Source organism: Epargyreus clarus, unplaced genomic scaffold (assembly GCF_041222505.1).
Source record: "Epargyreus clarus isolate Ecla_fem2 unplaced genomic scaffold, WU_Ecla_fem_2.2 ptg000012l, whole genome shotgun sequence".
NCBI classification, from domain to species: Eukaryota; Metazoa; Arthropoda; class Insecta; order Lepidoptera; family Hesperiidae; genus Epargyreus; species Epargyreus clarus.
In genome coordinates, this window is record NW_027332220.1 from 10,764,288 (window position 1) to 10,781,546 (window position 17,259).

General features: G+C 33.0%; 1 protein-coding gene across 1 annotated transcript in view; it reads right to left on the reverse strand.

Annotated features, from left to right (window-relative positions):
- Positions 1 to 702: 702 nt before the first annotated feature.
- Positions 703 to 17,259, reverse strand: part of LOC140746433 (bicaudal D-related protein homolog) — a 110,507-nt gene continuing 93,950 nt past the window's right edge. Inside the window, exons 6-9 of the mRNA XM_073078574.1 lie at positions 12,906 to 13,126; positions 3,584 to 3,736; positions 2,555 to 2,659; positions 703 to 2,120 (exon numbers count right to left, since the gene is read on the reverse strand). Of these exons, the coding sequence (XP_072934675.1) occupies positions 1,992 to 2,120; positions 2,555 to 2,659; positions 3,584 to 3,736; positions 12,906 to 13,126 (608 nt within the window). The 3' untranslated portion in view covers positions 703 to 1,991. The remainder of the gene's footprint in view (positions 2,121 to 2,554; positions 2,660 to 3,583; positions 3,737 to 12,905; positions 13,127 to 17,259) is intronic.

Below are 17,259 nucleotides of genomic sequence, written 5' to 3' on the forward strand. Positions count from 1 at the left end.
AGTATATTACTCGTAGATAAATATTATTACGAGTTTATTAGCAATATTATCTTCATAACTTTAAAGTATTTTTTATCTTTGAAATTCACAAAGTTAGTTAGTTAGTTATAATTTACAATGTAAAATTTTAAAGTATTAAAGGCACAGTTTTAAGGCCAATATTTATAAAATTAAGTAATTATGTAAGTGACAGAAGTGATTTAAACTATGCATGAAGTATGAAATATATTGGGATAAGGCACAGAAATGTCACCATTTATAGAATATACAAGTGATTACCGATATTGATGATAATGTATTGTGAATTCAAGAAAAGATAATGTCTAGAACTTATATAAGATTTTTGAGATGAGATAAACATAAATATGATCTCAACGACACTTATCCATATCTCTCCCTACTTTACTTGCTAAATTAGAGAGAGAACAGATCTAAAAATGCCATCGTGATTTTTTTCCTGAATAATTGTTATATAATTTCAATGGTAAGTATTATAGATTTATATTTTCGCTTTTCAATATATTACGTACAAAATTTTATCTTTACAGATATATAATTAAATGTCTTTAAATAACTATTTCATATAAAACCTATTGCATTTAGGAATAACCTCCGTTGTACTCAATGTTATCCTAAAATTGCGGCAGATCGATTAATTCCTATTAAATTGCATTATTTTATTATTATTACTCTAAATAATATGGCTATTACATTATATTATCCGTGGTTAATTGATATTATTACAGCTATCTATCTCTATTCAAGTGCACCAACTTTTCACTTATAGTGAATATTTATTTAAGTACTATTATTTATTTAATTAAAGATAGTATTCTATACTAGGGTATTGGTGTTATTTACAATTTAGGCAAATATTGTTACTAAAAATGCTTTACAAAAAATTTAGAAATAGCGTATCATGGTTTTAAAATATAACTTTTCCATATATGGATTCTACACGTATGTATGTTTCAGTATTGATATGAAAATTAAAATGGTTTCTATCTATAGAAATATTCTTATAAGGTAAGTGTTAGGCCGAATGAAATCATTTTTCAACTTTATACAATTATATAATAAAAAAGCTGCAATATTCTACATAAATTCAAGTTATGTGCTATGTTTGTTACATAAAAGTATGATAAGTACTCAATGTACTTTAGATTGGATACTGACTGGAGGAGCATAATTTATGTCAAAGCCAAATCATCAGCTATTCGCTTTGACCTTCTTATATGCGTTTGACACGAACCGTTCAACGAACATTTATATGGAATATAAACAAAGTGACAGTTTCGAGTATTGAGTTGACATATTTAAGAGCTGTTTCATATTTAAGAGATGTTACACGCGAATGCTCATAGTCAGTACCCAACTTAATAATTCATTAAGTTTTTTTTGTAATATTGGGAAATTCATTAAGAGGGTTTTAACAAACGGTTGAATATAATGGCGGATCGCAAGATGTGCATGGGTTACCTACTTACATTATCTAAATTAAATAAATGTGTTATTATTATTACTGTGCTGTTATTTACAAAATTACTGCAAAATTATAGTGTGAAAATAATTAATAATTAATTTTATTGTATTTTCTGTCAGTGGTGTAAAATCTGTTGTACCATATCCGCCACAAGGGATCCGTTACATAAAAAAAAGAATCCCTTTCGAGTAAATAAAATACACTGCGATACCTACTCTCTAGAAGCTCCGTAAAGCGTTAAAAACGAACAGGACGGTCGCCAAAAACGATCTAAATAAGACACTAAATATCACTGCTAACGTGTACACATCACACGGCTTCGAAGTTAAAATTATAATATGACCAACGTACGTAGCGACGGTGATTGGCTCCTCGCGCGCCATTATGGCGAATGTCAGGATGGCAGCTGTCAACTTATCCGTCAGGAGCGCGAACACACTCAACGTGGCTGCCTGGTGGCGATCGTGTTTGATGACAACGAACATGTAGAGGAGGGTGGCGTGGCAGATCACCGCTGAAAAAATCCGAGCAGCCGCGACGCGCGCGACGGCGGCGCCGGCGCGGGCAGCTTGCGGCGCTTCTCCTGCGTCGTCAGCTTGTGCTTCATCTGCTCGTCGATCAGCTCCTGCATGTCCATCTGGAACAGCGACCAATTGCCTCAATACCTTCACATATATAAATTAATAACTAGAAAATAATAAACTAGAAAAAGAGGTTCATATCACATACATTATTACATACACATATTACTCTGTGATTGGTACTATTTCTGTTTCTAAACTATACATTATTTGAGAAATTCACAGCTGAATCTTCATTTTTGTCTATTTTGCAACAAATATCTTTATAAATTCCCCATTCTCCATAACTACCCTTCATTAAAAATAGTTATTTTACCTAGAAGTTCAATAAATACACAAGTGCTAGTGATGAAATAAAACAAAAACTATATTTAACAAAAGCCCCAACCGATCTTTTTATCTGTTATACAATTATTTATATCCGCTGAAAATCAAGCATACGTTACTTGGCGCAGTGTTAAGGTTATGTAGTATTAACTGCGACACATACCTGCCACTGCTCGAGCTGTTGGCCGAGGTCCACCTTCTGGCGCACGGCTTCGTATAACTGACTGTTGGCCTGCATCAGCTCCACTCTGGTCTTCGCAAGCGCCACCTGTAATACACAGAAATGCAACATCAATTATTTCAAAAGTGTTAATACATACTGTAACTACGATAATCCCATAAATAGATTGGACCTAATACATAAAAAATCTGTTAAATAAAATATGTTTTTATATATTATGCATCATGCGTTGATCCAATTTAATGCAACAAAGCAAATATGAGCATCGTAGTTATTGTAAGAACAATTTTACGCAACATCTTAGTATAATAAAATATTACAAAAACAATTCATTTCTTAAACGGTTCATTGAATGTTAATATTTTTTATATAATTACAAATAAAAGAACTGTTCGAAGTTAACTTGGCCCTGACACTGCCGCGTGTACATCAACAATAAAATAGCTCGCATGCAAAGAAAACAAAGTATATGATTATGAATTACATAGGGCGTATTCGATTATCTTCCGTATTTCGTAATGTAATTACTTTATAAAATCAATGTAGTTACGCTTCGCTGTAAGAATCACTGGACCATTCATTGTGACGTGATTAAGTAGATTAATAGCTTTAGAATTGAATACAATATTCTAACAATATTTTCTCATTATGTAGTAAGAAACTTTCGTCGTCACAATCCCAAAAGTATTTAAGATAGTTCAATCTCCATTACCATTGTCAGATAGTGTGAAATTGTTACTCGTTTACAAATTTTAGTGTTGAGTAATACGACGCACTCATATCAAAGGATGGTTGCATCTATGATTTAAATTTCGTAGTTAAATGTCCAGCCGATCTTGTAATAGAAATTGTATGGTAGTACATAATAAGATAAATTATAAGGGCATAGTAGGTATGCGTTCAAGAATCTGAAAAAGTGGAATATGAAAGTGATGTAGGAATTAAAACAATAATAAGTTAATTTTAAAGAACTTCAGTCCAAAAAGTGGTGAAGTCATTTCTGATACAAACCTCAGCTATCTTCTTCCTCTCGATAGCTTCGTCTCGCTCTTGCCGCGCGCGCGACACGGCCTCGTCGTTTTGCAGGCTGCTGTAGTTGGCGTCGTTCAGCAATTTACTTCTCTCTTCTTCGGCAGCGCGAAGCTCTACCTCCGCCACTGATAACTGGAATTAAAAAAAATATATATAAATTTAAAGATTATTTATTACTAGTTTTTACCCGCGGCTTCGCTCGCGTTTATAACAAATAAATATAACATACTAACATACATAAAACTGAAAATTCGTACCTTCGACTTTGCTAAAGATCATCACTTGATTAAATGCATAGTTTACGATTCAATCCTTACTAATATCGATTAAAATAATCGAAGTTTTGGGTCCAAGAGATCGATTCTCCGATTAATCGATCTTAGATCGCCATCCCCAGCTCCCGTGGGATTTCCGGGATAAAAACTATCCTATGTCCTTTCTTGGGTCTCAGACTATCTTTGCACAAAATTTCATGAAAATCGGTTCAGTGGTTTGGGCGTGAAGAAGAGACAACCAGACAGACAGACAGACAGAGTTACCTTCGGATTTATAATATTAGTAAGGATATTCTATAATTAATGTTTCTAAGTATATGTATCACAGAATGAAAAGGGCTTCACTTTAGTTCAGACATTGCGCTTTACGCATATATGATACGTAAATCTTTCACTTTGTGCATTACTAAGGCGGAAATTATTTACAAAAAAACATAATAAGTAATTTTAAAAAAATCCAGTATTTTATTATTTAAGAGAAAAATTCTCCGCATTATATTTCTTATATTCATATTACACCTAATTAATGAGGATAGCAAATAGAAAACAACTTGGCTTATTTTTTACGTTCACTACATTTTAAGGTCATATTTTTTAAATGCAAATTACGAATAAAGTCTTGCGAATTGTGATATAAAAATGTTGTTAGCAAGACAGTAGACACGATTCTAAGCTTTTTAGTAATTAGAAATTTTTACAATCAATTTAGCATTACAATGTGATGAATGGGACGCCCACAAAAAGCGCGGGAAATTGTAACTTCCGTACGGTGCCACAGATTCAAAAGACTATAAAACCACAGACGAGCAATGATTTCTCTCGAAAATCCCACGATATCTAACCATATTTGTACTTCCGCTGATTGCGATCAAAATAAGAAGTATTTATGTGTTACGCGGCGCTTGTGATGTTTAATCGCTGTATAATCACATAAAAACTGAATTATGATACATATAATGCGACATGTATGAAACACGTCAGAATAGATCTAATCTCATGCTGGGTAGTCACGAACAACTCAAAAATCAAGATGTTTCTTTTTCGTAATTCCCCAAAAACCTTTGACTATATTGCCGGTACTGTACTCAAAGAGATTAGATAGGTATATGTCATAAAAATTACTACTGTATTTTTAAAAGTATTTAATTTTATTAATAACGAAATGTTTGCGCGACTTTTACAGTTTTTTCTAACACAATAACATTATTATGATGAAATAAGCTACTTGTACTTTATTTGCGTATTTTACTATTTAACTAAAAACCCTAAGTAAATATCCGTTCATCTTAGTTGACGCAGAAATACAATGTTTTGTTCGGCAAACTGTACGCAGGCAAAGTTTATTTTTGCTGCTCGCCACACCGATGCTGCTAGCCGCAAGGTTGTGGTAAGGTCATTATTAGGAGCATGGCCTCCAACGCAATGTATTTTTAATTCACATAAATAGCCCATAAACCTCACAATAGGGCAACCTTGGCGACATTGTGGTATACATTAAATTAATGTAATAATGTAGAATGGTTTTGGTTCAAGACGTAAAGTCGACTTTCGTGGCAAAATGTAAGAGATGTCACAGGCATAATGATAATATTCGAAAATAAAGTAATTTCACTTTGTTATATATACAACAGATAAAATATGCCTTAGCTTGATAAGCTTCTTATTCTTTTTTGTTTATAATTCCATCAATTTATAAATTGTTAAACATTCTGATTTGAATGTAAGTTCCGTTCAAATAAAGATAATTTTATAGAGATTATGAGATCATAGACAACTTTACCCTATATAGATATTTACAATTAGCGTGTAGTGGTGTAACCAAGATTATTATCCTAAAGCAATAAGGGTTACCGTAAAAATAATAAATACAATAAACGAAGCTAAATAATGAGAAATATAAAAAGCAAGGTCAGCTTTCACGTAGCTTGAAACAGATGGTATCGCTAAGTTCAATGAAAGTTGAAACTACTTGAAACGCTCGTCATTGGCATTATGTTAAAGGCCAATGGTCTCGTAAACGGAGTCCTTTCGAAAATTCAATTTGATATTCGAAATGACCCCAAATATATGGATCCGATACTTTTTACTATCGGTGATTACAGAGCACTTTTGGATTCAGCAATGATCATGGTCAATGTTTAATTACTTTTATTCCCTTATTGTGCCATTGCATGGGCACGGGTCTTATAATGAGAGGGGGCCTAGATTATAGAAGACATTGGTCAAATGCTATTTAGTAAACTTCTCACATAAAAACTCTTTTAATATTTTGGGATCTAAATATCACAATTTTTTTGCTGATAAAACACACATAACATAGATAAATCAGAGTTGCCTATGAGCATATTGAAATACCTCTCGAATTATAATCTCCTCCTCCGCACCTCCTAACCTCACCAACTCGATTTATAATTTTTAAATTGTATATGAAAACCGATATGAAAAACGTATTTAATTTTAAATTTTACGATGCGTACAACAAACACTCATCTGTTTAATATATTGTGTGTAAATGTGCGACTATTTATTTGTGGCCATCAGGCGTATTATATTGACCTTTGCTAAGTAAGGCGAATAAATAGAGCGAATACTGTAATCTGACCGTATCATTATTAATTCAATCAATCATTTAATAGGTATAGGTCGTTCTGAGTACAAAACCAGGCATTTTTATAATTTTGTGTTGATTTCAATTTATTTATTATATTTTTTTTGTGAAAACATATAGAGATTTAGATACAAGGTATTTCAAGAATAACCACAAATAGAAGTCTGCTATTAATCGAAGAAAGATAATCCCACTTCATCATCAAATATGTTTTTATTAAATTCATTTATTATTAACTACATTAAGAAAAGATGATTGTAATAAAAAATACTTTTTATATTATTTTTCCCTATAATATTGTAACTTGATTCCAATGTGGCAATTCTATATAAAGCTTACCATTCAAGGACTTCAAAGTCAAATTAACATCAAGACAGACCGTAGACTATAGATTATAGATATAATCGATTAATGTTCCACTATGTTCTCGATTCGCGCCGTTAAGTTCGCAGGTCGACTCCAACCGATGACCCGGGTGTTGTTCTATTTCGCAAACAATGGCCATTCATAGCTTCCTGTCTGGTTGGACTAGTTCCGGTATTGCTATTTTATTATTATACCAACAATTTATATAGCTGTTCTATGACAAATACACATTGATCAAAATAACATACCTATGTAAACTTTTCATTTTTACTTCGAAAATACCAAATAATTTTGTATTTCCATTAAATGAAACGAATAAGGCAAAATAGTTTAATAAAAATGTTTTTTTTAATTTATTTTTATTTATTTATTGTCAAATAGAACGGTTTCGCAGAACCAATTATACTAATTGACACAAATCAATAAAACCATCTCAAAATAGCTATCATTATCATTACTAAACTATGATCATAATAATATAAGTAAAAAAATATCGAAGTGTTTACTATCATTTCTGAAATTGTGATGTTATCTTTAAAAAATGTATCGATATAAATACCTAATTGTAAAGTAAACCTTTATCCTAATAAAGACATTAAAAATTCCCGTATACTAAAATAACATGTAATTTCGAAAAATACAGCAGTCATGCGATTAACCTGTTTCTATTGCAATCATCAAGCAAATGAGTCAGAATACCGTTCAACAACATCTGTTTGTAATTTTAAAATAACTGTCATTTTATAAGTTCATACGTAATTTCACTGGGAGAAAAACAATATAGAGATGTATCTCAACTTGGACAAGATTTAAAAAGAAAAAATAAAAAAAATATATATCCAGGTATTTTGCTATTTGCTCGATTGTTATTTGACTCATGGGCCTTAATAGGTGGTAAGCAGAAGTGAGGCTTATTTATCTACATAAAAATATAAATTACAGACACATATTTAAGTAGTGGCTACGAATCTATAGTTAAAAAGTTGAAATTATAATCGTAATTTTTTTCTAGGACTGTCTGTGCCGTAATCGTGTCAAAGTAATGCAGTTATCAAAAAATTGAACTGCATATTAAAAGGAAGTATAAAATACTCGTATAATTGCAACATTATATTGCTGTGATTTAGGATTTAGATTTTATACAAAATTATTTTTATAATGATGTAAGCGAAATGTTTTCGCCATCTGTTTTGTTGCGTGATTTTTTCGTAAAGTTTGTAAGTACTAGACCCGACGTCTACATGTTACTCAGTCAATAATAATACTACCATTAGTTCATGGTCTGTGTGGACTTGAAATTGTAATTATAGTCTGTGGTTCGTACGTCGTGTCAAGGTTGCTAGCTGGGAGCCGCAGCCAAGCCGACTAAACCATTAAAAAGTAAACTAAAGTTAGAAAAAAACTAGCTTATTTCTCGGGTAATGCGCAACCATATTTAAATAAAAACAATATAAATTCAAGTGGAATTTTAACATATATTTTTATCTGCATTTTTATAGTCATTAAAAAGTAAACAGACCTATTAAAACGCTTGTAACGCGGGAAATTTGCAATCACATTTAAAACGTATAATATAATTTGTAAGTATTTTTTGTCTGTACTTATGCATTCTTTGATATAGCGCGGCAAACGTAAAAGATTAAATAAGGTCGTACTTAAATAACTTAACGATTGTAATTTTCGTTAAGTACAGGTAGTAAAATGTTATTACATTTTGCTTTTTGACCTGACTCCTTTAAAACTATTTTTCATTAAAGTACACTTTACATCGCAGATCGGTATGTAGAAGAAATTAAGATTATCAAACGAGAATGCAGTCCATCTCAAGGTAAGTCATTAGTGAATAGCGCCCATTGGCTATAAAATTAATCCCAACTAGATTGCAATAATCCCAAATAGCATTGCAACCCCACCTGAGATAAGTCACAAAGTTGCTACCCTGTATACAAAATAGAAGTATTGGAAGTTGGAACACATGACGATGGTATAATTGGTGTAATAGATGATAGCGTAAGTTCTCTTTTACAATGTACATTAAAAAAGGAACATAAAACCCCATCAGCACACGCTAAGTTCATTACCCCATTGACGTCACTACAAACAAAAGTGTTGCATGTGAGGGCAACGTAAGCACAATAGCGTAACTGCAATACTACAAACAAATTACGATGCAACATAATTATTAAAACTAACAATGCATAGCTTATGTGGGGATAGTGCTATGAATTCAAAAATAGTTTAAAACTAAGGATTGCTTAAATAATAATACTAAGAAATAATTTCGGTAAGTGCTAAATAGGGAGCGAAAGCTTTTTTTTTATAAAATATACCTACAAGTCGTGGTTTCGTCTAACCGCACCCACGCATATATCATAAACTAGGGTATTTAGATTTTACATATTTTAGGGTAAAAACTGACAAGTCGATATAGTTATAATTTTCTCCAATGCCGTTTATTTTAAGTAATAATTCTAGTAATCTCAAACTCATCACTCGTCCATGATATGAAAATAACAGTTATATTTAATGAGAGCTCTATAAGTTTAAAAATAACATATCATTGGGCATATAACCAGTGAAGAATAATTAAAGCTTTAACGACAATTTTATTACGGGATCAAACACAGTTACAACAGTATTATAAAGCTGTCCTGTAAACATATACCAATGATCATACGACTGTAATTCTAACATAAAGTATAAGACATGAGGTAGTAACACATATTTATAGAATACTTCCATCCTTACTTATAGTTTTGTGCAATGCAAAAAAGTGGTGGTTATATGACTCGTTCGTAATCCAGATAAATGCTAGAGAAGGAAGGTCCTCGAGTGGAAATATCGCCTAGAGAAAAAGGACTATAGGATGCTTCTAACAAGATGGAATGGTGACTTGAAGAGGAGGGCGGGAAACCGCTGGTTTTCAGTGGCTCAGGATTGGTCGTAGTAATGTAAATTAGGGGAAACCTATGTCTAGCACTGGGCTTCTTCTCCATAACGAAACACCTTGTGAAGTGGTGGTAGTTGTATTGACATTCAAAAAGTGCTCTGTAAAGAACCTATTTTGAATAAAAAAAAATGATTTGATTTGATTTGATTTGACTGTCAAAGGCTGATGGATGAATGCGTTGATAGAAAATGGCCGGTGATGATAATGATGCCAACACAATAGTAATAATGAGAACACAATAGTTAAATTCAATTCAATTTTGTAATTGAACAGAAAATCAACTTACTATGAATATAGGCAAAACCGTATTTATTTATTTATTTATTTATTTATTGAACACCAACATAATGTACACTAAACATATTACCAAAGCGTGAGATAATTAGAGAAAATAGGTGAGTGCCATTACAGTTACAGGTGAAGACTGCATGCTATATAAAGAAGCGAGTATATACAATTATAAGGGTGAAGTGAACACGAACAGTTGTAGATAATATTTTTTAAATGTTTTATTAGACTAATTTTAAACTATTTCTGAACTTGCAAATGTCATGCGTAAAAATGTCAATATCTATACGTTTAGAAACTTATATTTTTAGTTTTGTAATTGTAAATTTAGCATCGAACATCAACTTTACTCAGCTTTTCGAATGATTATCTTCTACTATAATCCTACTCAATATGGTGATCGGAATCAAGTTTCTAAAAAAATAGAAAAAAAGACAATTATGACAAGTCGATTGACCATAGAGAATAAAGCCGCCCACACCAGGATTATTCACGGATCCAGTTGTCCTGTGCCTTTCATGGACAAAGATATCAATTGACCTTTGCCGTATTTGAACAAAGAACAATAAAGAGACCAGTTTGATGGCTTTGGTGTGTATGGCAGTTGGTGGGTGGAGGTTGCCTTGTTTGTGAGAATTGATGGAAAAACTACAAAACATGTTTATGCCAAGAAACTAGTTTAGTCACTTGTTGGATACAAAAAGTTGTTTGACATATCATTATTTTTATGTCAAAGATATAAATTCCGATATAGTGTCTCAGAACAATGGAGGCACGAAAAAGGGTTGATATTTTTATTAATGTGTGAACTTATACTGTCCGCGGTTTGAAGCTATAATTAAATATAAAATTATAATTTTAAGATATATATAGACTAAAAAAATACTTCATACAGAATCTACACTAATATTATGAAGAGGAAAACTTTGTTTGTTTGTTTGGTTGTAATGAATAGGCTCAAAAACTACTGGACCGATTTTAAAAATTCTTTCACCATTCGAAAGCTACATTATGTACGAGTAACACAGGCTATATTTTATACGAAATATATTTGATAAATAGAATTTCAGGCGATACAAAGTGTGCCGGGTCAGCTAGTCTTTATATAAATACATATTCAAATATTATTTTGATAGCATTCAAAATATAGCACATGTGGTATCATAATACGTCGTTCGTTTTTATAGTCATTAAAATTCGCAGAATTAAGCATCAATTTTATACTAAATTGAACGAGAACTAAAAAGAACGAAATGCTTCGACACCAGCCCTATTAGACTAGCGTTAAATCGATTAGACCAATACCCGTTCGCTCAATCGGTCACACGCGATCCTATGCCGCGGTAACTCACACGTTTTAATTATATTATGATATATAGATATGTAGTTTGTTATAAATACATTATTGCTATTATAATGTCGAATTGCGTCACTTAAATTACATGTCAATATTGCATATTAACTTTAAGTCTAAAAACACAACTATAAATTATGATAAAGTCGATGAATATTGACATATAATTATTTATTTTATTTTATAGTTTAGTTATAGGGAGAAATATCTATTTTTATTGTCGTCATAAAATAAAAATAAAATATCATAGACAATTTAGCTTCAACATGTTTAACTATACTAAATATACCAAGTATTAAAAAAATCGCTGCTTTGCATGAATAAACGTACATCTCAAAAATAATAATTTAATCATATAAAATAATATTAATCATAGACTATCAAACTTTTTTACGGTTAGTGAAATAAAGCTTGCCACTGCAGAATACAACTATTTAATTCTCTACTGAATCATTCCTTAATCATGTAAAAATGTCTAAAACACTATAACTAGAAAACTTAATAAAGGCTACATGCACAATCTGTCAGATACGACGAATAACGGAATAAGTAAGAAGTAGTTCTGAATCAATCTCCCCGATATAATGGAGGCGTTAACTCGATTAGGCCCGATCGCACGCAACGGTGTGGTGCATTGAATAGCCGTTACGGTTCACGCATCATACAATCATAGAACCAGGACAACTGGTTGTATGTTAAACCACTATATAAATGAATAGAATTATAGGTGTAAGAAGTTTCCGTGGTTCAGTTGCGGCACCACCGCCGCACTTATTTCTAAGTGCCTTTCTGCCAGAGATTTGCGAGGTAGCTAAGCTATGGATTTGTGTATAGGATTGCTTGAATTTTAATGAATTAAATATCGGGAATAAAAAATCAAATCTATTTCTGGATTTGACACATGCTTAGCCATTTGTTCCATCCCTGGTGAAAAGGATGGTGTCTTTCATATATAAATTTTGTCAAATAAATCAGAAAGTTTTGAAAGCCCGTTTAAACCTTTCGTTGTGGTATGTTATAGTGTAAAGCTTCTTTTCTTCAAATCGGAGACTTGAATTAAATTCTGTATCTATGCTTCAAATATTCCCCTTATATCTTTAATTTATCCAATTTTTACCTCGAAAAATCGAAGTTAAAACATTCTAGTTTGCAGAAATTGTCTAATTTATTTATTACCTAACGAGCTTTTGTACGCGGTTTCGCTCGCGTTACGAAGTAATATTAAAATCCCCTATTTTATCCCCTTGGGGGTGTAATTGATCAAAATCCTTTCTTAGCGGATGCCTACGTCATAACATCTACCTCCATACCAAATTTCAGCCCGATCCGTCCAGTGGTTTGGGCTGTGCGTTGATAGATCACTATGTCAGTCAGTCACCTTTGAGTTATCTATATTTAGATAGCGTAACTAGCGATAATTTACCTAAGTTAAACATTAAATGAGCTTATGTTAAACTTACCTTAGACGACAGATCAGCAATGATCTCATTCTTCTCATCGATCTGTCTCTCTCGCTCCAAGGCGCGGCGCGCGTGGGCGGCGATGGAGTCCCGCACCCTGGACCCTTCGAGGGTAGCGTACGCCGCGACGGCGTCAGCACACGCCGCCGCCAGCGCCCCCCGGCGGAGCGTCTCGCCCTCCTCGCCGTCCAACGACGTCAGGGATAGGTCGGAGTGGAGGCCTGGAAGAATGGCGGTAGGTCAATTGAGTTATGACTACATTAAGAGATACTTTGGCTATCAAATAGTAACGTAGCGTGGGTTCGCTTAGCCTAGGGTACAACTTACTCAACATATTTCACCATTATTATAATTGTCGAGAATAACAAATGATTCGCAGAATAGTCTCTAAAATGTGTGCAATTTATAAGTAAATAATTCTTCTATTTTAATTTTCCTAAAATCTTAACAAAATTCGATTTCTTTAAATGATAATTGTAATAATTTTGTAAATGATATTTCTGAACCTTCTTTATATGTAAAGGTTTATCTGATAACTTGAGCATCTAACGTTTGAATTGAAATAGTTTTTTATCATTGGGAAACAACTTCATCAAACAACATCATATAACACGAATGTGAAAATCGAATTTATGTACAGTCATGACTACATGTTGCGGTTTAAGATCTGACATCACCTCGGTAATATATGCAAGTCTCATAAGCACTTCTAAGAATATGTTAAATATATGATAAAAAATATATTATTCGGACACGAAATCTTTAGGTATATATAAAAATTCACTTTCAAATGTGGGTCTTCAAAATTCAAAAAGCAGTCGATGGATTAATTTGTTTTTTTTTCCACAAAAGGGAAGCATTTCTATATAAGAGAGTTTTTATATATTCCTGAAATTCCCACAGGTAAAAAATGTATAAGCAATGGCTAGTGTTTAGAAACTTGCCGTTACATTCGAGGAGTACGAGGTTTAAAATCCCAACCTCTTTTACAAAATTCTGTGCGTATTAGAAATTAATTATCACTTGTTTAAATGGTGAAGTAAAACTTCGTGAGAGTTCAAAAAAAGTTTTCGAGGTTGTGAAGTTAGTTAATTCTTGTCCAGCACAATGAACAATGGTCTAAATATCTCTCAAACTGAAAAACGATCCGTGCCCAGTAGTGGGACAGTAATGGGTTGACGATAAGAATTACCGTTGAGCTAATCCTAATATAAATAACACTAATCGTACGCTTTGTTAAAACCTTAATTTAACCATCCAAAACACTTTAATTGGTACCATTTTTACATTACGTCATTAACGATTTGTTCCATTTTAAACGAAGATTGACCTTCTGCGAATTACCTTTTTGACCTCCACAGCAATCAAAAGAACAAAGCAATTATTCTTTTAACCTGAACTATTGCGTTCAAAGCTCTTTAAACTAAGACACGATCTGCGGGTATAGTAGACATGCGACTTAAGAAATGATTTGCGTTTTGGCGATGACATCGATGTTGCATCATATTTCTTGCGACTTGCGTTCGGTCGCAGTATTAAAAACACGTTTTAATGACTGCATTCATGTTGTTTAGCATTTTTTCTTACAGTTGCTGCATCGACTACCCAAAAGTGGAAGTTTGAAGGTGTGGTTCAACTCCGGCGGCACGGCCGCCATATTTATTTGTGCCTACAGCAGTGTTAAACGCTGCTGTTTTGGTATTAAGGGTGTGGTAAGGGAGATAAACTTTTCCGAAGCATTCCAGCTTAGTCCTTACGAATAGCGGAGAGTCTGTAGCCGACCTCAGGTAGGAATCTAATCTTATTAGGGGTTAATTATCTTATTAGGGGTTAATTATTATATATAATAGGGTCCATGGGCGGCAGTATCCACTTACCATCAGGTGGTCCGCATGCTTGTCTGCTACTCCTATATTATAAAAAGTAGCTGCGAATATGTGCGAATAATAGCTCTACTATCTGCAGGGTTCGATCGCTGCATCTATCTTCCGAAAATCAGCATAATCGATACAAAAACTACTAAGTAAGCGTCACCGTTACAGAGCAAGATTAACTGATTTCTCATAATGATGTGATTATGTAAGCTAGTCTGCATTGCCCTTGTAATGCCAGGGTTGCGATCAGGTTTTGCCGGTTTTAGTCTAGATGACGCATTTCACTTTTCAAATGACTTGCAACGTGCAGTTATGTGGATGGAGTTACATGAGTTTTGGTTGATGTAACGTTTTGGTATTCTAATTGAATCATTTCCTGTGAATGAGCCGAAAGCTCAAGTCAAAAGTATATAAATTTAATTTAACTTCACTCGTATAAGGAAATTACATTTTCTTATACGAGTAGAAGGGTAGACACACAGGTAATCTTAGGTTTTTCGTTTTTACGCACGGCATCCTAAAATAAAATCAGTCAAAAAAATGATTTCAGTTTTTTAGAAGAACGAGGACCTATACTAAAAAAGTGGTCCTAGAAAGTTACCTTGTGAGATTCCTGTCAAACAAAAACGTCATTACTATTACAAAGGTAATTGTTTAAATCAATCGATATTCCTAAACCCCAGTAGGATGTGCGCTTGACTCTCACATTAAAATCGACGACTATTGACATCCTGTAGCCAAAAGAGAAGGGTATCGACGTCAAAGGCTTACCTTGGTTCCACTATTCATTGTCGCTTTAAGACGCTTTCATTCGAGTTAATATTACAGACTATGTAAAACTTATTCTTTGTTTAAATGCTACTTTTTAATAGGTCATTTAAATAATTTTATGTTTATTGTGTGTATGATAGTTGTTGGATTGTAATCTGATATGTTTTGCAGATACTATTTAGTCTCCTTAGGGGATGAATTATTTAGTAAATATTTTTGTTACTCCTTTACATAAGGAACTCCTTTGCAACATTCTTGTTCAACATGTTCTTAGACACGACACTTTTAATTTTGTTTTCGATCAATCAGTATTAGTTTATTTAAGTAGTTTAATATTCAGTAATATAATATTCTCTATTACAATATTTTCTTTATAAGGGATTATTATATTGTAATGTTACTAATTATCATGTACCATATAGTAATTTAATATTTTAATGCTGCCCACGCTTTATGCTTATAAAGGACTAGTAGATTATCTAGCATACCTTTTAACTATTACTTGGTAAATATTTAAATAATATTAAATATTACGTCGGTAACTTTATGAAGAACATGTAAATTATTGAATACGTGTATGTAACATTATCTTTACCTACATATTGTTTGAGCAACTGCGGTTGCAGAAAATGCTGAACAAATAATACAAATGACGTGAGCTCTACAAAAACATGAGTGTTTAAAGAAAATTTATGTAATAGGTGCTTGGACAACGCAAATATATTATATATATATATATATATATATATATATATATATATATATATATAAATTGATTAATTGATTTATATATATATATATATATATATATATATAATATATTTGCGTTAAATTGATTAATTGATTTATATATATATATATATATATATATAAATCACTATATTTATGTATAAAAAATCAGCTTCCGTATGTTTGTGACCGCAAATCTCAGAAGTCAATGGATTGATTACATAATAGTGTATTTCTATGTAAGAGTGGTTTTACATATGTAATTTTTATCTAGGAGTTCTCACTAAATATTAAGTCAAGAAATAAATTTAAATTCCGCTTTATATCTGTCTGACCGCTCCACTACGCGTGTTATCAATTTAGAATTTTGTGCATTGTGTACATTTTTTAGTAATAAAGAGGTATCATATAGTCCTGATGGTAAGCGGCTGATGTCGCCCATGGACATCTGAAATCAACCCCAGATAAGATTACATTCTTACCTCAGGTCGGCCACAGATACGTTGTTATCCATGAGGACTAAGTTAGAACGTCTCTGAAAGGTATGTCTCCCTTACCGCACTCTTCAAACCAGAACGCAGCAGCGCTTAACATTGCTGTTATTAGGCAGGAATAGGTTGTCCCTGTAGTTCCGGGACTAGAATAGGGCTACGGTATCCCCTGCCTGTCGTAGGAGGCGACTAAAAGGGGGCTTCCGGGGTTGCGGACGGCAAGAGTGGGAGCTCGAACCGTCCAGCAAGCGACCCCGGGAAGGACGGCGGTATGTGTGGTCGCATACCGTCGTAAACACAACGTGGTGTGGGAGGAACGAAAACTGCTCCCCCAGGGTAGAGCCCGTTGAGTTTCCCCCTCGAGAAGAAAAAAAAAAAGAAAAAAAAAGGCAGGAATAGGTGTGGCGGTGCCGTCGCGGACGTGGAGTCACAAAAGGTTCTACCACCTTCGAAATTTCGACCAAAATTCCATACATAACTTACATAACG